The sequence below is a fragment of the Camellia sinensis genome, chromosome 9 (assembly GCF_055761805.1).
Source record: "Camellia sinensis isolate YWXY chromosome 9, ASM5576180v1, whole genome shotgun sequence".
Lineage (NCBI taxonomy): Eukaryota > Viridiplantae > Streptophyta > Magnoliopsida > Ericales > Theaceae > Camellia > Camellia sinensis.
The window spans coordinates 30,689,562-30,712,214 of NC_138969.1; the positions used below are offsets into that span (position 1 = coordinate 30,689,562).

The following is a 22,653-nucleotide window of genomic DNA, read 5'->3' on the forward strand; positions in this document are numbered from 1 at the left end:
GGTTGAGAGATTTGGTAAGGGATTTAAAAATAGAAAGGAAAATGAAAGAACACATTACCTTTTCCCTTTCATTTTCTAAATTCTTTCCCAAATCCCCAAATCAAACACAGCATACATGGATCCAAAGTGACCTAGGATCAGTTCTCGGTTATGAAAAATAAAATAATAATCACGATTCTGTTATCGATTATTTTAAATAAACGCCCTAAGTAATTCAAAAGCATTCCATATCCATAGATCTCCAGGCATAACCATGAGAGGAGACATTAAAAGCTGAAGAATAATGCTATATGCATCAATTGGTATACCAATTAGTGTACTAACAAATGATGTAACATAATTTTAGAGATTTTAAATATTTGTAATTTATAAAGTAGGTGAGGTCATAGTTTTGAATCCAACCCAAATGCCATAAAGACAGAGCAATGATTCATAGCTTTAAATTTAGAACTCTAATAATGGCTCTAATGATGTGGCATGAAATTAAAAAAAAAACCAAGACACATACATCAAACATTTTCATAAAGACAAAATTTATTAACAGACATTCAAACTCAGGAAAAGAGTTACGTACTTCAACATTTTCATAAACATAATATTTATATCTCAAGTCATTTAGCAGGTTTCCCGCTCAGAAGGTGTTGCACATCAAGCCCATTGATCTTCGCAGCAAGTATGAAATCATTTTCAGTAAGTCCGCCTGCACACGGAGAGAATCATTTTGGAGGTTCCACTCTTACAGAAAATTCTTGCTTTGATAATTCAAAAGTCAAAAGATTTATCTTTCAATCAAACAGTTATATTGTCTCAACATAGCTGTGCTGTCATGTTCAAACATGTTCAACAAAAGGTGTCGCAAAGAAGGCAAACATTTCTCTGATCAAAAAAAAAAAAAGAAGGCAAACATTTCCAAGTTCAGATAGAAGGTGACAGAACAATACTATCCTTTTCTGGGGCTTGAGACTGCAAATGTATTTCACTCAATTACCTCATATTAAATTGGTTATATTGCTTTTTAAGTTTTAATCCATTGAACATCTTATGCCAAAGTGGTCAATAAGATTGCATAGGACATTTTGATGAGCAATAGTTGTACTTCATCGTAGAAGTTCAATTAGATCCCAAAAACTACTTGCGCAGCCAACTTATTTCATTTTTACAACTACCTTCTCTCTCTCTCTCTCTCTCTCTCTCTCTCTCTCTCTCTCTCTGTGTGCAGAGAAGATAATGGCCACCTAGTTGTACATGACTGATGACTGCTTTGGTACTAATTTAAGATTTCAGGTCTGCTTGGTAATTTAATTTCCCATGCAACCTCAAACACTTCTGCCCTGAAGCATATAGAATAGTCTTAGCAGTACAAGTTTCAAAGCTCCTATTTGGGGTCTTATCCTACTTAATGGCCACCTAGTTGTACATGACTGATGACTGCATTGGTACTAATTTAAGATTTCAGGTCTGCTTGGTAATTTAATTTCCCATGCAACCTCAAACACTTCTGCCCTGAAGCATATAGAATAGTCTTAGCAGTACAAGTTTCAAAGCTCCTATTTGGGGTCATATCCTACTTATAAGTCAGAAAAGCCCAGCAACCTACGGGCATGTACACATTTTCCCAATTCAATGAAGACTTTAGAGGATTTGAGATGGCAATTCCTGATGAAGCTCAACTCTTGAGAGGGCAAAGGCTTGGAAGTCAGGACTCCTAGTGAGATTTCTAATTCCTCTTATCTTCTGTCCCTTACTTTTGTTCCACGTAAATCTACAACTTGACCCTGATAAGCATTTTTTCAAACCCTAAAGAATTTCTATCATCATAAGCCCAATCCTTCCCTTTATCTCAGATTTACTATAGCCAAAAAGAAAGTGAAAAAAAAATAGAAGAGGAAGAAGCAGCCTTGATGCTATTCTCTGTTTACGTTTAGAGCCCCACAACAGCCCTATTTCCTCTAAAACACTATCCTGCCAAGCCCTAAGCCCCAAACTGTTTGCTTACTGTTGGCCTTTAACCAATTATAGGGAGCATTATTACTCATTTAAATTACTTTCCTACATCAGTCAAACTAATCCAAAACCAACCCTTTGATTTTGTCAAGCACAATATTATTTATTCATATTTTCACTGTAAATTTGCTCTACAAAGAGAAACAGAGTTTCAAAGGCATGAAAAATAAATTGAACCACAGATTGCAAAGTTTGGTTTGATAAACAGATAATCCTTACCAACAGAATGTGTCCATATATCAATTTTCACATTGTTCCATCCGACAAGATGAAGATCTGGATGATGACCTGCAATGAATGCATGATTGTTTTCGTTCAATAAACCATCCAAAAAACCCGTCATTTTATAATATGTGAACTGCTTCATGAAGATGCATGAATTGTTAGGTATCAAATAGTGCACCAGGGTAGGACAATGAGCTTGTATTTTGACATCCTATCACATGGAGAATCAAATTTTTGTTAACAGCACAATGCAGGGCTCATTGTTCAAAACAAATTGCAAACATGGAAACCTATAATCTGAACTGAAGCATAAAGTCTTAGCTAAGGCTTAATGTCACATTACAAGCACTACTTTTATCTTGGTAATAAATTAATTGAATCATAGAACACATTCACTGTGATGGAGGAGGTCTTCCAGATTGTTTGAATAGTTTTCAAATGCCTACAAAGTGAAAGGAAAATCTATAGGATGTTTATAAGGCCAGCAATTCATTATTGTGAGAGAAGAAAAAGGAGGCAACTTTTCCAAGGTCCAACATTCTTCAAAAATTAAATCTTAAAGATTTAATAACTTCCAGTTAATAGATTGAAACAACATATTTCCAGTTACAGCTTGTTGTACAACTAAAATTTTCATATAGATATTGTTATCACATGCCCATAGATACCAATATTTGTACTATCTAATGAATTACCAAGTAGATCATGCTAAAATTTTCTGTCATCTATGTTCAATAAATTATAAATCAGAGTTCATTTGTTTCCAACATGTTAAGATTATCATTATTATTATCTACATACCCAAACCTACATGCCAAGTTCTTCAAAATGTGCCAGACAGGTAGGTGAATTATGAAATGAGAATAGTGAAATACCTTCTCCTTCAGCAACATTAGCAACAGCCTGAAAGAACTCCAAGCCTTTCAAGAAAGTCTTTACTTTCCATGATCGACTCAGCTTCATCGTACCACCATCATTTGTCAAGTTCCATTCAGGAACCTAAATAACTCAGATTTGTTATCTTTGATAAGTACCTAACTAACACATAATAGATGAAGAAAATCACTTTATACAAAGAAGAAAATAGAGGTCCAACTTAGATCCAAATGTAAACCTGTTGGATCAGCTGATTGGCTGCTTGTTCAGTCATGGGCCTCATATCCCCAGAGCTGCATGACACACATTTCTTGGTTGACAGATCTGACATGGCAAGCAAATTATTACTGAGGACAGGAAGACGCAATCACATGCAACCACTCTATCAACAATCGCAGTTTTTTTTCCCTAATACTATGAATAGCATTAAGAATCACTGAAGAAGCTAACATAATTACATCCAATAGACACAAAATTATGTCCTTTTAAAAAATTACAGAAGTGAGGTGCCAGGCTGGTATGCAAAATTGTAATGGAAAAGCCAATGGCCACATGGTTAAAGATTAGTGTTGGCATTGAGGTTCAGCGCTTAAAATCATGAAAAATGACTATGGTCTTGTCTTAATTGTTTTTACTTCAGATGCAATTAAAAAAATGCTAGAAACCAAAATGTATAGTTTAAGATTTATGCGCACCTTTGCCACTACAAAAAGTTCTAAATCCATTAAGAGTGTTCCTATTTGATGGCACATCCACACGATCCTGAAGTATCTCAGTTACACGAGTGCTTGATCTGAATGTAAATGCAACATTTCTTCTCAAAATAAAATAACTCCGTAAATTCAGGGTTAAAAAGCGATGTGTATGGAACTTTATTATGATGGAAAAGAACATTAAAAAAGCAATCACAAGCATACCTAAGCCATAGAAGTTGTGTATTGTTACCAAAACATATAATATTTATATTATTTATTTGTTCTAATTGGAGACTATCCCCTCAACCTCTCCCCTGGCAATTATAATAGAGATTGGACATCAATCATAAACCATTTTTACACAGCCTCGTTTGGCAAATGATTTTTTTAGCCAAAAAGTCACTAAAAAAATCAAAAAGCCAACAACCCATATAAAAAAGTCAAAGATTCTCTTTTCTCTTTACTTTTTGCTCATCTTTTCGTAAAAAGCAAAAAAGTCATCCCAAATATACTAGTTTTTTTTATCTCATATTTTAGCCAAATAGCAAAAGAGTTACTAAATTAGCCTGTTCCCAACCGAGGCCTTGCAGACATGCTTCATCAATGAACTCAACACCTTAAAAGCATATATTGATCTTACGTTTTCTAATTTTGTTCTTACGCTTTAAGCTCCATTCTAATTCAAAAGCCTTGCACACTCTCACGACATTGAATCACAAGAAAACACTACCATTGATAAGTTTGTTGAACCAATTTGTTAAACATTCTAAGCAACATGTGTCAACATGGCATTATAGCTAGTAAATGTCAAAGTCTGGCATCCCATGAAAATGAAATTAGAACATCTGGCTTTCCATAAGCTTCAAAATTCATCCTGTGAAAAAGAAATATGGAGCCACAAACACAATCACATACAGAGTCCCACATGAAAGAAAAATTGTATATAATTATACCAAAGAGGAATCAGCCTGGGGGCAGGGTCACAAGTTCAAACTATTAACAAAAATGATAAGTTTTTTGTTAAACATTGAATCACAAGTTCAAAAGCCTTGCACAGTCTCACGACATTGAATCACAAGAAAAAGCTACCAATGATAAGTTTGTTGAAACAATTTGTTAAACATTCTAAGCAACATGTGTCAACATGGCATTATAGCTAGTAAATGTCGAAGTCTGGCATCCCATGAAAATGAAATTAGAACATCTGGCTTTCTATAAGCTTCAAAATTCATCCTGTGAAAAAGAAATATGGAGCCACAAACACAATCACATACAGAGTCCCACATGAAAGAAAAATTGTATGTAATTATACCAAAGAGGAATCAGCCTGGGGGCAGGGTCACAAGTTCAAACTATTAACGAAAATGATAAAATTAAATACAAAAAAAAAAAAAAATAGTACCACAAAACAACTCCGTTAAATGCAATGAAAAGCAAAGGACATGTTAAAAGCTCCAATCCTCTAAAACAGAGAAAATATAGCCTTCCCAATAATTGAGGTTTAAAAAAAAAAATTTGAAGTCATTAATTATTTGTTAATGCTAACCATATAGATAAATGTATAAATATATTTTTTTTTTAAAAAGAAAAAAAGAAAAAAAAAAGAGCAATTTAAACATAATAACTCATCTTAACACCACAAAAGGCACAACAAACTATTTCAAATCAACTACACAAATTCAAAATTCCCAAGAAAGAAGTGTGTTTTTATTTTTTTCTTTTCCATTTTCATTTCAACAATCCAAGAGATTCCCATGTTACAAAATAAACCCCAGTATCACAGACATATAAACACACACAACTAAACTACCCTAAACCTGAACATTCTACCCATTTTACTCAAAACCAAAATCAACAATAAACCTGATTGATGACCCATAACACACACAGCCTGAAATGGGTATGGAATGGTACAAGCCATTCATCATGTTTGGTTCAGAAAATTGAGTTTTTTTATTTTTCGTATTTTTTTTTTATTTTTAGTGATGTTTTTTTTAATATTTTAAACACATTATTTATCTTTTATACACCTAATCTATATATGCTTAAAACGGATAATATTTGTAAAAAAAATTAAAAATTCACCAACTACAAAAAGTAAAAAATAATAAGAAAATTTAATATATTTTTGTATTTTGTTTGTATTCAATGATTTTTTAAAAAAATTTTGCATAAATTTTTTACTTTTAAGTATGGGTAAATTATTGATAAATCCCATTTAGAAGTGTTTTAACCCAAGAAGTCCATGAAGGAATTTTTTAACCCATTTAGTTCCATGTATGTATAATTTTATTCTATAAAGTCATTTTTCTTGATTTACACTATTTTCTTGGACACTTATGCCCTTTATATTTAATTTTGATACCCTTATAAATATTTTTTAAACGGTTAGCAATTTTATGATGTGAACATTCATATTTTAAAATTCACATTAGTAGGAATGTAAAATTGGCCCGTGAGCGGCCCGAGACCCGCCCACTAGCCGGGGCAGGCCCGGCCCGTTGACAATGTGAATATTCATATTGATATGTTAACATTCACATTAATAGGAGTGCAAAATTGGCCCGCGTCCCGTGGCGGCGCGAAACCCGCCCGCGGCCCATGGGCGGCCCATTGATAATGTGAATATTCACATTGACATGTTAACATTCACATTGATAAGAGTATAAAATTGGTCCGCGGTCCATGGCTGGCCAAAAGCCCGCCCGCGGCCCGGGGCGAGCCCGGCTCGACCCGGTCCGTTGACAATGTGAATATTCAAATTAACATGTTAACATTCACATTGATAGGAGTGTAAAATTAGCCCGCGCCTCATGGCTGCCCGAAACCCGCCCACGGCTCATGGGGGCCTAGGGCGGGCCTGGCCCGGCCTATTGACAATGTGAATATTCACATTGACATGTTAACATTCACATTGATAAGAGTATAAAATTGGCCAACGGCCCAGGGCGGCCCGACCCGGCCCGTTGACAATGTGAATATTCACATTGACATGTTAACATTCACATTGATAGGAGTATAAATTGGCCAGCGGCTTAGGGCGGGCCCGACCCGGCCCGTTGACAATGTGAATATTCACATTGACATGTTAACATTCACATTGATAAGAGTATAAAATTGGCCAGCGGCCCAGGGCGGGCCCGATCCGGCCCGTTGACAATGTGAATATTCACATTGACATGTTAACATTCACATTGATAGGAGTGTAAAATTCGCCCACGCCTCATGACTACCCGAAACCCGCCCACGGCCCATGGGCAGCCCGGGGCGGGCCTGACTCGGCCTGTTGACAATGTGAATATTCACATTAGCATGTTAACATTCACATTGATAAAAGTATAAAATTGGCCCGTGGCCAAAAGCCCGCCCCCGCCCGCTGCCCGGGGCGGGCCTGGCCCGGCCCGTTGACAATGTGAATATTCACATTGACATGTTAACATTCACATTGATAGGAGTGTAAAATTAGTCCGCACCTCGTGGCTGTCTAAAACCCGCCCACGGCCCATGGACAGCTTGAGGCGGCCCCGGCCCGGCCTGTTGACAATGTGAATATTCACATTGACATGTTAACATTCACATTGATAAGAGTATAAAATTGGCCAGCGGCCCAAGGCGGGCCCGACCCTACTCGACCAGTTGACAATGTGAATATTCACATTGACATGTTAATATTCACATTGATAAGAGTGTAAAATTGGCCCGCAACCCGTTGGCGGCCCGAGGCGGACTTGGCCCGACCCGTGACAATGTGAATATTCACATTGACATGTTAACATTAACATTGATAGGAGTGTAAAATTTGCCTGCTGCCTGAAGCTTGCCCATGGCCCGGGGTAAGCTCGGTCCGGCCCGTTGACAATGTGAATATTCACATTGACATGTTAAAATGCACATTGATAGAAATGTAGAATTGGCCCGCGGCCCGTGGGCTGCCCAAAGCCCGGGGCAGGCTCGTTTCGGTCTCGGCCCGAGCATGTCCGAGACCCTAGGTTAGGGCCTAGGTCATCACTTTGAAGCCCGGCCCAGCCCATCGGCCCGTTTAAGGGCCATTCAAAGCTCAGTCCGAGGCCCAGCTCGCCCGAGGCGCAATGTATTTTTTTGTGAAAAATAATAAAATTTTGATAGAAAAAATTAAAAAGAATTTAAAAAAAAATGGCCAGGCCCGCCCAAGCCCGACCTAAGCTCTAGGCTAGGCCCAGGCCCACTGGCCCGACCTGAGGCTCGATCCATCGGCCCGTCCAAAGCCCGAATACCGTTGTGCCAGGGCTAGGGCCTGGGCCTAATTTTTTGGCCCGTGGGTCGGCTCGACCCGGCCCGAGAAAGGCTCGTTTAGGCCCAAGCTCGAGCCTAGTCCGAGACCCTAGGCTAGGGCCTGGGCCATTACTTTGAAGCCCAGCCCGGCCCATCGGCCTGGTTAAGGCCCATTCAAGGCTCGATCCGAGGCCTGGCTCGCCCCGAGGCCTAGTGTCTTTTTTTGTGAAAAATAATAAAATTTTGGTAAAAAAAATTAAAAAGAATTAAAAGAAAATGGCCAGGCCCACCCCGGGCTGTCCACGGGCCGTAGGCTGATTTCGGGCAGCCACGAGGCACGGGCTAATTTTACACTCCTATCAATGTGAATGTTAACATATCAATGTGAATATTCACATTGTCAACGGGCCGGGCCGGGCCCGCCCTGGGCTGCTGGCCAATTTTATACTCTTATCAATGTGAATGTTAGCATGTTAATGTGAATATTCACATTGTCAACAGGCCAAGCCGGGCCCGCCCCGGGCCGTGGGCTGGTTTCGGGCAGCCACGAGGCGCGGGCTAATTTTACACTCCTATCAATGTGAATGTTAACATGTTAATGTGAATATTCACATTGTTAACGGGCCGGGCTGGGCCCGCCCTGGGCCGTGGGAAGGCTTTTGGCCGCCCATGGGCCGCGGGCCAATTTTATACTCTTATCAATATGAATGTTAACATGTTTATGTGAATATTCACATTGTCAACGGGCCGGACCGGGCCCGCCTCGGGCCGCCCATGGGCCGCGGGCGAGTTTCGTGCCGCCACGGGACACAGGCCAATTTTACACTCCTATTAATATGAATGTTAACATGTCAATGTGAATATACATATTGTCAATGGGTCGGACCCGCTCAGCCTGACTCGAATTTTTCCAAGCACCCATGAGGATCGACATGGGTCGGGCCCCTACACATTGACGATATGAACATTCACATTGACGATATGAACATTCACATTTAGGGTATTTTAGTAATTATGTCACCCATAGGACTTAGTGAAACGTAAGAAAATGATGTGAACTAAATGGAACATAAGTAGATGAAAATGACATTTTGGTCTTCTTATCTCAAATAAGACCTAATAGAATAGCCAAAAAAAATATGTGTTTGATGGAATAAAACTCTTAGAAAGTGGATTTATCAAAAAAAGCTCCCTTTAAGTATATTAAGATTAAGTGAATCCAAAGAAAAAAAATTGATTAAATATTTCAAAAAAAATCATTAAAAATATAAAAATAAAAACTCAAAAAACTGTTTTTGAAAATTGAAAACCAAAAAGAGGGTGATTTCTTCGCAAATCAAAAATTGAAAGCCAAAATTGAATTTTAAAACATGAAATTAAACAAAAACAAAAATGGAATTGCAGGGAAGTACCGTCCATGAGCTCCGAACAGTCTTTGGGTCAATGAAACCAACGGCACCTTCAAAAATTACACCAAATTACACTTCTGTATATACATATATATATATATATACGTAGAGAGAGAGAGAGAGAGAGAGAGAATGGCACCTGAGTGAGAAGTGGGGTTTGAAGCAACCGAATCATCGAATCATCTGAGAATCGATAGGTTTGTATTGTAAAAATATAGAGATAGAGACAACGTTAAGTGGGCCGGGCTGTGTTAGACTTGGGCCTACAATCCTGAGATTGGGCTGGGCTAAAACTATGCTGATGATAACATCGGAAATAAACCAGGAATAAAGTTACGCCTCATTTGGGAACAGACTATTTTAATTATTTTTTGATTTTTTGATTAAAATATGAGGTCAAAAAAAATTAGTATGTTTTGGGTAAATTTTTGATTTTTTACAAAAAGATGTGCAAAAAGTAGAGAGAAAAAAAAATCTTTGACTTTTTTGTATATATTATAAGTTTTTTGACTTTTTTAGTAACTTTTTAACTTTTTGACTAAAATATTAACTTACCAAACGAGGCCTAACACAATGAGTGTGTATTTTGATGTATAAATAAATAGTATTATTGATAAACTAGTCCATTAATTTTTTGATAATTTTATAGATATCAGCTCACATTTTGCTTAAAGTATAATATGTCAAATATGATTAATTGTCAAAATAATAATAATAATAATAATAATAGTAGTAGTAGTTGGATATCCAATAATATTTGGACATACATGTAATTTTACTTTATGAATTCTCTAATACAATTAAAAGTAATAGCAATGCTAATGTAGGAATTTTTTTTTTTTTTTTTTAAATGTGACATTTAGTAGAAAATCACATTTACATTACTTATTTCTATCTCATGAGGTATAGGTTTTTAAATTTTGGAAAAAAATATTTAAATTAAATAGAGAAATAATATAGAACATTGTTGCATGATTTACAGTGTGAAGAGAAAAAACAATAAAGTATTTTGTGCGAGCAACAAATCTTAAACCCAAATTTGTTACCTTTTTTTTTGACAAAAAAACTGTTTTGGTCATGTGACACACCAATAAACATTTTAATCTTCAGAGTTATCCTGAGTGATTGATAATGTGCTTCTTACCCAACTGCTTATAGTTCAATTCTTGAAAATAAGGTGTAATTGTGGGAAAGTAATTTTAATTTAAGAATACAAAAATATAAGAAAATTTTAATTTAAAACTCTTTTTCAAGGGTCTCCTCTTGTGAGGAATCTCATTAAAAGCTTGATGAAATTATTGTGAAAGTTTTCACCTATTTATAAGAAAAAAACTCTTTCAAAAAAATTCAAGAAATCCATGTGGGATTCTATCAAATGTATTGGAGGGAATATTGAAAATTTGATATCCCTCCAAAATTTTTGCTCTCCTTTCAATCAAATTATTTGAATTAAAATCATATGGAGGGAATATTAAATATTTGATTTCATCTTTCAAAATTGAAATTAATAATATTTTAAAATATATTATTATATTTTTTAGTAAAAGAATATTAAGACAAATATTTAAGATAATTTAATATTTTTAATTTATAATTTTATTACTTATATTTTTAATTAAATATAATTTTAATATATTTATTACGTCACGGTTTGATTCCGGTTCAACCCGACGGTTGAACCGGTGACCCGTCCACCCGATGTCTTTTCCGGTTCGCTCACCGGTCCGGTTTTTAAAACATTGGCCCAAACACCCCTCTTCGCTAAACCAAAAATATATAAAATAAATAAAAATTGTTGTGTAAGTTACTTATTCGTGTTGGTGTACGCGGTGCGTATTAGGCTGGGTTTGGCGACTCTTAAAAAAATTTAAAAGTTAAAAAATTATACAAAAAGTAAAAGAGTTGTTACTATTTACAAATAAAAAATATTTAAAAATATTTTATACATTTTTTAAATACAAAAGTTTGAATTACACTGCCAGCTGTATTGCCCCAGCAGGAAGGCAGGTCATTCACTTTTTGGGCAAAAAATAAAAAATAAATTACATATGTAATGTTACAAAGTTGAATGGTAATGTTGGGCCCTTAGGGGCCCACTAAGGGTTCCGTTTTGATAATCCGAACCGTTCAATATGTAGAACTCGTCGAGTATTATATGCCTGAACAAAATCACATTGATCGGATATCGTTAACTATATGATCAAATCAGTTTTGTATAAACAAAACGGATGGTATGATAGTTAACTATTGAAAAAAAAAACTAATCCGATCATATAGCTATCGATATCCGATCAACGTTATTTTTTAAAGACATATAATACTCGACGAGTTGTACATACAGTTCAGATTATTAAAATGGAACCCGTGGTGCCCCCACGGGCCGACCATCACTGTTCAAACACTTTGCCCCGAATGAGGTAATAACTTGCTGTGGAAGACACAATACCCAGCAGGGCAGACGTACAACTTACTCAACTTTCTTCCCCTATATACTTTATTTATACAATTTTTTATTACACATTTTTTCATAAAAAAGACAAAAAATTAACCAAAGCATTCATATTTTTTTCATCAACTTTTAGTCCAAAAAGACAAATAGTGCATTTATTTAGGACACCCCAAACAACACTTTAAACAGTTTGAGAATATTTATATAATAAAGTATGATGGTTTTTGAATTTGTTCTATACACATTTGTCCTACTAGGACATTTGGACGGCTCAGATTTATTTAAATTATAAAATAATGGTTGAGATATATTTTTCAAAAAATATCCTACATGTACATTTTTTATTTTCCCGCTTCTCTCTCTTATTTTTTCCTTTTCTCACCCATTCTTCTATGATCTCATGATCCCACCTTCCTCTATCTCTTTCTTTTTCTTTTTTTTTTATTTTCTCCCGTTTTTATTTTTCTCTCTATTTTATTTTTTTTATTTTCTCCTTTTTGTTCACTTATTTTTATTAATATTATATGAAAAAATCTGCGATCCCAGAATTAGGAGTCAGATTTTACTGTATGTAGTGGAGATTAAATTAATAAATTTTATAGTTCACAAATTAAATGAATTTGAACAATTAATTATTATTTTTAAATATATTGAATACGTCGATAGACTTCGCAAATTTGGACCCCATATGAATCTTCAATATCTATATAATAAAGCATAATGTTTTTTGAATTTGTCCTACACACATTTGTCCTACTAGGACATTTGGACGGCTTAGATCTATTCAAATTATAAAACAACGGCTGAGATATATTTTTCAAAAAATATCCTACATGTACATTTTCTATTTTCCTGCTTCTCTCTCTCTCTCTCTCTCTTACTTTTTCCTTTTCTCACACCTCTCATTCCATAATCTCATGATTCCGCCTTCCTCTCTCTTTTCTTTTTATTTTTCTCTCTATTTGTTTAATTTTTTTTATTTTCTTATTTTTGTTCAATATATTTTACATATATTTCCATACAATATATATATGCCCGTAATACACTAGGACATTTGTACATACAATTTTCATATAATTTGATGAAGAAAAGCAGAATTGTATGTATGCCTGTAAAAATTAGGGGTAAGTATGGTCCGGATTGGATCGGAATGGGGTAAAACCAGGACCAATCCGTTATCTACGGTTCTTGAAAAATTAGAATCAATCCAATCCATTTAAATCATTGAACCAATCCGAACCAAACCATTTAAACACGGATTGGATTGGTTCAGAACCACGGATTCACATAATTAACTAACAAAAAAATATATATAAAACACTTTAATTTCATAAAAACATAAATATAGCGCTATATTAGTTCCACAATAGTGATATGTTTTCTATAATAGCGACGTACTATTCTAGAATTTAAACAACCATGAAAAACTGGTTTCACCATAAGCATTTAGACAATTATAAATTAAAACTAAAAACTAACAAACAAAAGTAATAAAATAATATATTATATGGATTTAGGTTTGAATTTAAGTTTTATATAAAATAAGAGAAGATACAATGGAGGATGATGTATAATAAAAATATAGACTATTTGTATACGGTCTGGATCGGTTCCAATCCGAAATCGTGGGATTCAATCCGGAACCAATCCGTGGACTACGAATTTTTAATTCTTCAATTCAGAACCGAACCACGGATTCAAAAACCAATCCAAACCTATCAGATTGGACTGGACTGGATCGGATTACGGATTTCACGGATTTCTTGCTCAGTCCTAGTGGAAATTGTATGTATGCTAGGTACATCTATCTATCTAGCTATGCATTATATAAGCAAAAGTAAGTTTTTGTGAGGAGGTTTGTGAGAATTCTAAAATTTTATAACAAATTTGTGATTTTATCAAATTAAAAAAAAATTAAATAGTGTTGGGATTACAATTATATTCTAATCAAAACATTATTTATACCGTACCTTCAGACACGGGCATATGCTAGTAAAATTATAAATCAAATAGCAGATTGACAAATTGTGGTTTGAGAGATTTTGGATAGATTGACAGACTGAAAAATATTAAAACCAACTATTAAATCTTTACATAATATATAACACTAATTTATATAATATTTTTCATATATATAACTATTATTTTGTAATAAATTTCACATATTAAATCTCTATCACATTTATATTTTTCTTTGATATTTCATTATAGATTAAAAATATATATGTATTAATTATAGTAGAGCGGAACGGTTTCAAAAGCGGATTATAAATTTTAAAGTTTACATCACAATTAGTGAATATGCGGTGTGAATTGATGCAAATCGGTGTAGTTTTAGTCGATTGAGCAGTATTTTGTACGGCCCTAGTTGGAGGGGTCTTAGTGCAAGAAATAATTTGCTAAAATTTTGTAGTAGAAGTGAAAAATACTAAATTTTGGGATCAAAAGTGTAATTTATTGAAAACACATTTGTTTTCGGGGGTTTAATTTTCCTATATTTTCTCTTACTTTCTCGCCGTTTCTCTCTCGCTCTGTTCCAAAGGTTGAATCGATCTACACTCTTCCAACGCACTGTCAGAAGATTTTTTTTCCCACAATCGAACAGAATGGTCAGCTTTCTCCCGAATTTTCAACTTTCCTCTCTCTAAATCAATCACTTCACATACAATCTGCAATAATCTCTCGATTTACTTCATATTTGGATTGTTCCATGCTAGCTTTATGAGTTTACTATTTCTGATCTTCGTTCATTTGATACATCATTGATTTTTTTAAGTTCAAACCGTTTTTGATTTGTTTATAGCACTGAGAATTGTGAATTCTAGGGTTTATTAGATTTGTTTGGTATTGATATGAGATTGTAATTTAGTAACGGTTTCATTGGTTGAAGAAATGCGATCGGCTATGTTTTGGCCATATATGTGTATATGTGACATGGATCTGTATTTGTTTTTATTACAATTGGACTTGGATCTAAGCATGGGTCCGTTCTGTATCAATTTCATCACATAATAAATTACAACACAAATTTTTAAATTTTTTTTATTAAAAAAAAAAGTAATAATCAACAGTTATGTATAGTTGTATAGGCAAATTGATGAAAATTTAAACAATGTTAGCTCAACTCCGACTCAGTTCCATCAAATATTTAAATTTTGAAAAGAATAAAAAATGGCAATACAAAGACTATAAAATGGTAAACAAATGTGGTGGCTTGCAAGGAAAAAAAGTGTAAGCTTTGACCAATAGCCTAACACATATGTGTTCAGTTGGTGAATATGTGTTGGATAGTTGATTTTTACTATGAACAATTCATGTGTGATTTCAAAATAACCAATCAAATTGTCTTTTAGAAATGTACCGAAGGAAATCCAACGGTGGAAAAGAACCAGCACAAACTCTCTATGGATTATACGTCATCTCCTTTTTATTGGTTTCGATGAAGTTGAATTTAACCGGAGAAACTTTCTTGTTCCAAGAAAATGAAATAATAAAAAGAACAAAAAAATGTATGGATCTCTTCTTCTTCCATGACCACTTTCAATCATACTTTATCACAATTACCTAACATTTGGAGTGTCAGCATAACGAGAATAAAGAGTTTTTACATAGGATATACAAATTAATGAGGTTTTTGTAAGTCGTGTATGTATGTGGTTCAGCCCTTGGATCTAACGGTTGTGAAGAAATTGTAAGTTGTTGATATTTTGATTGCAAATTTGATAATTTGCTGCTGGCTGCGTTGTGTTGTTTGTTGACGTTTGATTTTGAAGTGGTATGTGAATCATGCCATGAAATTGAAAACATAATATTTCAACATGCACAGGTATTTTTAGTGACATTTTTTTTGTTCTTTACTGGATAGCACTGTCATATTCTAATTAATTGCATTGCTATATTCTAATTGACCTTGATAAGACCTGGTATTAGCTTAAAGGAAATGGTGGTGAGGACCTAGGTGATCACCAACACCAATTCAACAGGAATATAGAAACATATATAGACACGGATACATAGATACGATAAGTGCTCACGCATCAATATGCATGTATGGAAACTTGTTTGTATGTACATGCGTGTGTGTACGAGGGTAAGACAATAAAAAATTTATGATATTTAATTTCATAAGCGTTGATAACTTATAGCAACTAGCCAATATTTGGTTTAACAATTTCCGATCTAATAAAAAGATGTAGCAAACTGTGGGCAAGTGAGCTGAAACCAATTGTGATCAATGTTAATGTTCAGTTCCCAAGTGGAGGATTTTTAAGCCAATTTAAGAAGGATTTGACTAAACTTTAAATTATGAGATGGGGAATGTTGTGTAATTTTTAATGTTTAAGGGGCTATTATTATGATTTGATAATTCTTTCTTCTTCTTATTTTTTCCCGTCATTTGTTGTTAAATTTCATGTCTGATATCTACTTTGTTCTCCATGTTTAAAGGAGTCATGCCCTAAAGTAAAAAACATTCTTCTTCTGGATTCGGAAGGGAAACGTGTTGCTGTTAAGTATTATTCAGATGACTGGCCAACAAACAATGCAAAGGAAGCTTTTGAGAAAACTGTATTTACCAAGACACAAAAGACAAATGCCCGAACAGAAGGTACTTATTTCTTTGAAGTCCCTTTTGAGATATTTCTTTCTGTTTGTGCTTTCAGTACTTATTAGATTCTTTCTATTATCATCAATTTGAGTGGTGCTTGCTTTATACATGTTTCTATCTCTTTCTTCAGCAAGTTTTACAAGCACTGGAAATGCGTGTGTGTGTGTGTCTGTATCTGTGTGTGTGTGTTGTTTGTCAGATTTAAAAAAAAATAAAAAATCCAGAGGTAGCGCACTTCACAATGTATGGCTGTTAAAGTACCTTTGGTATTAAATATTGAAAAGACGTTGTGGGTTAAAATGTTCAACATGGACTTTCCTGCATTTTAATATCGTTGTTATTTCATCTGCAGCGGAGATTACGATGTTTGAAAACAACATTGTTGTTTACAAGTTTGTTCAAGACCTTCACTTCTTTGTTACTGGCGGTGATGATGAAAATGAGCTCATCTTGTCCATTGTTCTTCAAGGGTTTTTTGATGCAGTTGGTCTTCTCCTGAGGTATCTTGTGATAATACTCACTATTCGTTTTGGTTTTTTAATTGCAGTTCAAAAGTCAATATTGTACTGATAAATAAATAATAAAAATAAGATTTAGATAATTTTTACTTCAGTAAAACTTTGTTCATTCTGGCATGTTTAATTCTAGGGGCAATGTGGACAAGAAGGAGGCACTTGAGAACTTAGATCTCATTCTTTTATGCCTTGATGAAATTATTGATGGCGGGTATGCAACATTCTTCTTGTGTAATTCATATGTTAGTTAACCTTTTGTTGTCTTAAATTGGAATGCTGTACATTGATTCCTTTGTTTGCAGTGTTATCAAACAATGCCTCTGATATTTAGGCCAAGTTTGGCTACAAAGAAAAAAGTGCACTTATTTCATCTTTTTATCTTTTTTGGATCACATCAATCAACATCACCTCTCTACTTTTTCTACACATAATACAAAAAAAAATCAAAAAGTGCACTTATTTAGTCTTCCCAAACTAGGCCTTATTGTGAAGAAGCAAAGGTTTTTAGAATCTTATGTCATATAGTTTTAAAATTTTGCAATATTGGATTTAAATGAAGTTCTAACTGAACTTGTTAAGAGTACATGATAGTTGGGAAGGTGCAGTCAGAGGAAAGAAGTTTGTGGATCTTTGAACATTAGGAATGCATCCAAGTTGGAAGTTGTTGATTTCCGATGCTGACTACATGGACTAGTCAAAGTTATTGGAGATTGATACTCCAAATTATTAGCGGCCATTAGTTAGCACTGTCAAAATTCACAACTCCCAAAAATTTTCGATTTTCAATTAAAGCAAAACTGGATCTTTAACATGTCACTTTTTCTTAGTGTGAAAATTGTTGAAAATACTGTATTATTGATTGATATTTGATTGATTGATATATTGATATTCTGTATATTTACAAAGAGATTTACACTCTCTTTATAGAGAGGAGAAAGCCAACATTGGGTGCCAATTGAGGCACCGAAAGCATAAAGCAAACTAAACATAATGATACCACTAGCATCACTAACATATAATACTAACATATTTTAACAGCCCCCCGCAAACTCAAGGAGGATAGAAACTAACCAACTTGAGTTTGGAGAGAATAACAAAATAGAAAAGTAAACTGATAAATAAAAAACAAAACAGGATAGGAGACACGGTATGGTCGTGTCGGACCGTTGTAGCAGACAGTTTACGGGGTCATGTCGGACCGTTGTAGCAAACAGTTTACAGGGTCATGTCGGACCGTTGTAGAAGACACTGTGTGGTCGTGTCAGACCGATGTAGAAGACAGTTTATGGGGTCATGTCGGACCGTTGGAGCAGACAGTTTACGGGGTCATGTCGGACCGTTGTAAAAGACAGTTTACGGGGTCATGTCGGACCGTTGTAGAAGACAGTTTACGGGGTCATGTCGGACCGATGTAGTAGGACAGTTTACGGGGTCATGTCGGACCGTTGTAGAAGACAGTTTACGGGGTCATGTCGGACCGATGTAGCAGACACTGTGTGGTCGTGTCAGACCGTTGTAGAAGACAGTTTATGGGGTCATGTCGGACCGTTGTAGAAGACAGTTTACGGGGTCATGTCGGACCGATGTAGCAGGACAGTTTACGGGGTCATGTCGGACCGTTGTAATAGCTGACCGGAATCAATGTCGGGACAGTTTATGGGGTCATGTCGGACCGATGTAGAATGAGTTGTGGTGGTGCACCAAGGGGGCGACTTAGGGAGTGCGCCATGAGCGACTTATACATGATACTGTGTATAACCCCCCCTCAAACTCAAATAGGTGTGAAGATAGAAACCTATTTGAGGTTGAAACAAAGGGATTGATAAAGCTGACCGGTGTAGAAGATACTGTATGAGTGTGTATATAGGCTGCCCAAAAGATATACATGGATATAGATATCGAGCCCTCAAAAGTCGTGCCCTCAAAAGGTGTGCCCGCACCCTCAAAAGGCGTGTCATCAAAAGGCGTGCCCGAATGCATCAAAAGGCGTGCCATGAAAAGGCGTGCCAGTTTGTCGGCGAGAAGAGGCGCGCGATGCGCGTGGCTGCCTCGGCTATAAGACGGAGGCGGAGGCTGAGGCAGAGAAAAGCTGCGAAAAACCTCTGAAAAAAAAACTTCGTTGTGCTGAGAGAGAGAGTCTGTAACACTCAGTTGCCCAGACAATGGCCTCTTCTTCCTCTTCTTCCCGTGGTCTGCTGACGCTCTTTCCCGAACTGAACGAGTCAACAAGAGAGAGAACTGGTGCGGAGACCAGTGAACCTCAACCAAACACCTCTGTGTTTGCTCCGTTGAACTTTCCGATGCGGTCGGTGGAGCAAAAAATGGCGGTGCAGTCGGATGTGGAGGCCAATCAGTATACTTTGAAGGCATGTGTGGAAAGTATGACGGCGGTCACAAATTTGTCGAACCGGCTGCAGAGTAGGACAAATGAGGTGCAGCATTTAAATTCCTAGCTGGCTCTGCTCCAACGCATGTATAAGGATGCGCGAGCAGAGATGAGTGTGCTAAAGGCAGAAAACAAGGAACTGAAGCGGAAGGCCACTGTGATGTTCCGATTCGGAGGTCCGCCGTATGCTGGAGTGGAGGAGCAGGGAGTAGTGATCATGCCTAGTGGATTGGGAAATACGGAGGCAACACCGGCAAGGGCTGCCCAGGACGGAGGCAAGAAGAAAAGACCGGCGGCAGAGTAGAGAAGAAAATCCTGCCTGTGGATGTGGTTGATTTGTTGCTGGTGTTGGTGTTTTTTTTTTTTTTTTTTTTTTTTTTTTTTTTTTTTTTTTGATGTAAAATTGTGATCGGGGTTGAGCCCCTGATATGAATAAAATGACAAGGTGGTGGAATGTTGTTGGTGTGATTTTGTGAATGTTGTTTTGTGTAATAAGAAAAATAAAATAAAATAAAACAATGGATAAAGAAAATAGAGAAAAATATTTGTGGATGGGGGATAAGAAAAATAGGGATGTATGTTGTTTTTTTTTTTTTTTTTTTTTTTTTTTAATAAAAAAAAATATATATATATAGATATATTAAAATAAAAGAAAATGGTGAAATCGTGGGTGGAAGAAAGTAAGGGAAAGGAGGGAGATGATTAAAGGGAATTTGAAAAAGTGGGAAAATGTGTTGTAATAAATAAACCATAGTGGGTGTGCTTTGAAGAATAAATTAGAATAAACATATACATAGAAAAATAAAAGAAAAGAAAGTGGAGTGGGGTTGGAGGAGAGAGAAAGTGGGAACAAGCCCATGTGATGTGAGTGAAAAAGAAAGTGGTTGGCATAAGTTTGAAATCTGACACCGGTTGGCATAAGCCACTCATGTTCTCAACAACACCAAGAACTTGAAGTCCAACCTTCTTGCAGAAACTCACTTCTTTCCTGACATCAATCAAAGAAACCTGTTGTGGGGTGGTGACTATTATCGCACCGTCAATCCCAGTTGCTTGGAGAAATTGGACAATTGAGATGTGCTCGTCTGAGGTCCCAGGTGGAGCATCGACTACTAGAAAATCGAGCTCGCCCCGGTAAACATCCTTGAGGAATTGTTTGATGATACCGTTCTTGCGTGGGCCTCTCCATATGACGGCCTCGTCTGGGTTGAGCAGCATGAAGCCAATGGACATAATCCCAAGGTTGGACTCAACATAGATGGAGACCATGCAAGGTTGCTCTGGTGGATTTCCTGGCCTTCTAGACCAAGCATCTTTGGGATGCACGCACTGCGCGTCGGAGAAGACTCCACAGTGGTGAACTGGACCGTTGGGGCCGAAGACGCTATGCAACACGTGCGGAGTCCGTTTCAAGTCAGGCAGGCTGGTGCCGGCGTACAGGCCGGCGGCGAGTCCGACCTTCGTGTTGACTCAGCACTAGAACTCGCATCGGAAATGCTAGATTTGGTCGGTTATGCTGAAGTGTTTGATAGTAGTGATGGCGATGCTGCAAAAATGTGTTGCGAAATGGGTGTTCCTTTCCTTGGAAAGGTGCCTTTGGATCCTCGGCTATGCAAAGCAGCTGAAGAAGGTCGAGATCAAGAAGAATAATTTGTGGCAGCGGAGTGAAGGTATGTGTAGGAGTCCGGCGGGCGGCCAAGGCGAGGTTGCCGCCCGCCGGTGAAGCAGAATTACTAGCTTCTTAACCTTGCTCTGATACCATGTTGAAAATACTGTATTATTGATTGATATTTGATTGATTGATATATTGATATTCTGTATATTTACAAAGAGATTTACACTCTCTTTATAGAGAGGAGAAAGCCAACATTGGGTGCCAATTGAGGCACCGAAAGCATAAAGCAAACTAAACATAATGATACCACTAGCATCACTAACATATAATACTAACATATTTTAACAAAAATCGACAGTTTATCTACAGATTTATATCGAACACAATTTATTGCTTATTTACATTTGCAAATTTGTGATAATTTCACGTTTCATAGTGTGGTTGTCTTCAATTTCTAAGCAACTCTCCAATTGGATTATGAAACCCTACTGTTATTTTCTTGCTTTTGTTAGTCTCACAACGGAGAAAATGTATTACTGCTTGTACTTTTCTTAATACTCGTATTTACGGTACAATTTTTATACAGAATTGTTCTTGAAACTGATGCAAATGTAATAGCGGGGAAGGTTGCAACAAATAGTATCGATTCTGGTGCACCTTTGTCCGAGCAGGTATTTGATCTCTGTTTCTTCCAACCGCGTCCAATTGTAAATGTGGAATAAATGTTTAAAAAAAAAAAAAGGAAAACAACTGCTATGTCGAAGTACAGTATCATTATTTTGACAACCAATAGCTTCTATGTGCTTTTAACTTGTGAACTTTGTTTTTTAACAGACCATAAGCCAAGCATTGGCGACTGCACGTGAACATCTTACAAGATCCTTGCTTAAATGACATGCCTTAAAGTAACACAAGAGGAGCAACTTGGGACTCTCAAATGTTATTTACTTGGTTGTACTGAATTATAGCCATTGATTTTGCTTCAATGGACTTATTTTGAGTGGATGATACGTCCATTTGCATTGCCAAAAGCTTCATTTTTTGTTCCTTGGGTGTTAGCTTTTGCCATGTTTGCTTGTTTTTGTCGTGTAGGACCAGAGATTTGGACATGGAATGAGATATACAATGGTGATTTAAGAGAGAAAATGGTGGCTATGGTTTTGAGATTTGAAGTATTCAAATTTTGGGAGTGTGGCTATAATACATCTTCAAGTTCCATTCAATTGCATTCCTTCATTTTGTGATTGGATGGTCAATTTGAACAGAGATTTGGAAAGAAAAAGTAAAATAGAAAAAAAATTGAATTTTTATTTCATTCGCATTTCACTAATATTTTTTTCTCTTTTTTAATTCTTACTTAAATCAATAATTCAAATACGACTTTAAGGTTAGTGTTGTTTGGGTCCAGATGCAGCAATGCTCTTGAGCATCCATAAATTCAATATATTAATTAAGATTATGTTTGATTTTTGAACAGAATAATGTGAATAAGTTATTCCATAATGAATGTGAGATAAGTTATTCCATAAGTTGTAATGATGGTTATTTTATAAACTTTGTAACATTAATCATAATCTTTGAATGAGTTGTCTCATCCATAGGATAAAATTATCCCTGCATAT

General features: G+C 35.9%; 2 protein-coding genes across 4 annotated transcripts; one reads left to right on the forward strand and one right to left on the reverse strand.

Moving 5' to 3' along the window:
• Positions 1–516: 516 nt before the first annotated feature.
• On the reverse strand, positions 517–9,755 carry LOC114299832 (pterin-4-alpha-carbinolamine dehydratase 2, mitochondrial). 3 transcript variants are annotated; one of them, XM_028244665.2, is made up of 7 exons: positions 9,600–9,755; positions 9,464–9,510; positions 3,801–3,898; positions 3,344–3,429; positions 3,105–3,228; positions 2,224–2,292; positions 517–700 (listed from the first exon to the last, which is right to left on the reverse strand). In XM_028244665.2, exons 1-7 carry the CDS (start codon positions 9,633–9,635, stop codon positions 612–614), a joined length of 549 nt encoding a protein of 182 aa, XP_028100466.1. In that variant the 5' UTR covers positions 9,636–9,755; the 3' UTR covers positions 517–611. The 3 variants fall into 3 exon arrangements, with proteins under 3 accessions (XP_028100466.1, XP_028100465.1, XP_082742568.1); XM_028244664.2 differs by having other exon boundaries at positions 3,801–3,919; positions 9,600–9,650; XM_082886442.1 differs by having other exon boundaries at positions 3,801–5,033; positions 9,600–9,616.
• A 4,464-nt stretch (positions 9,756–14,219) lies between these two features.
• Positions 14,220–22,197, forward strand: LOC114299825 (coatomer subunit zeta-1). Its single transcript, XM_028244650.2, has 6 exons — positions 14,220–14,518; positions 16,356–16,515; positions 16,868–17,015; positions 17,164–17,241; positions 21,618–21,702; positions 21,866–22,197. The coding sequence occupies exons 1-6, from the start codon at positions 14,516–14,518 to the stop codon at positions 21,923–21,925; spliced, it is 534 nt and encodes a 177-aa protein (XP_028100451.1). The 5' UTR covers positions 14,220–14,515; the 3' UTR covers positions 21,926–22,197.
• Positions 22,198–22,653: the final 456 nt, after the last annotated feature.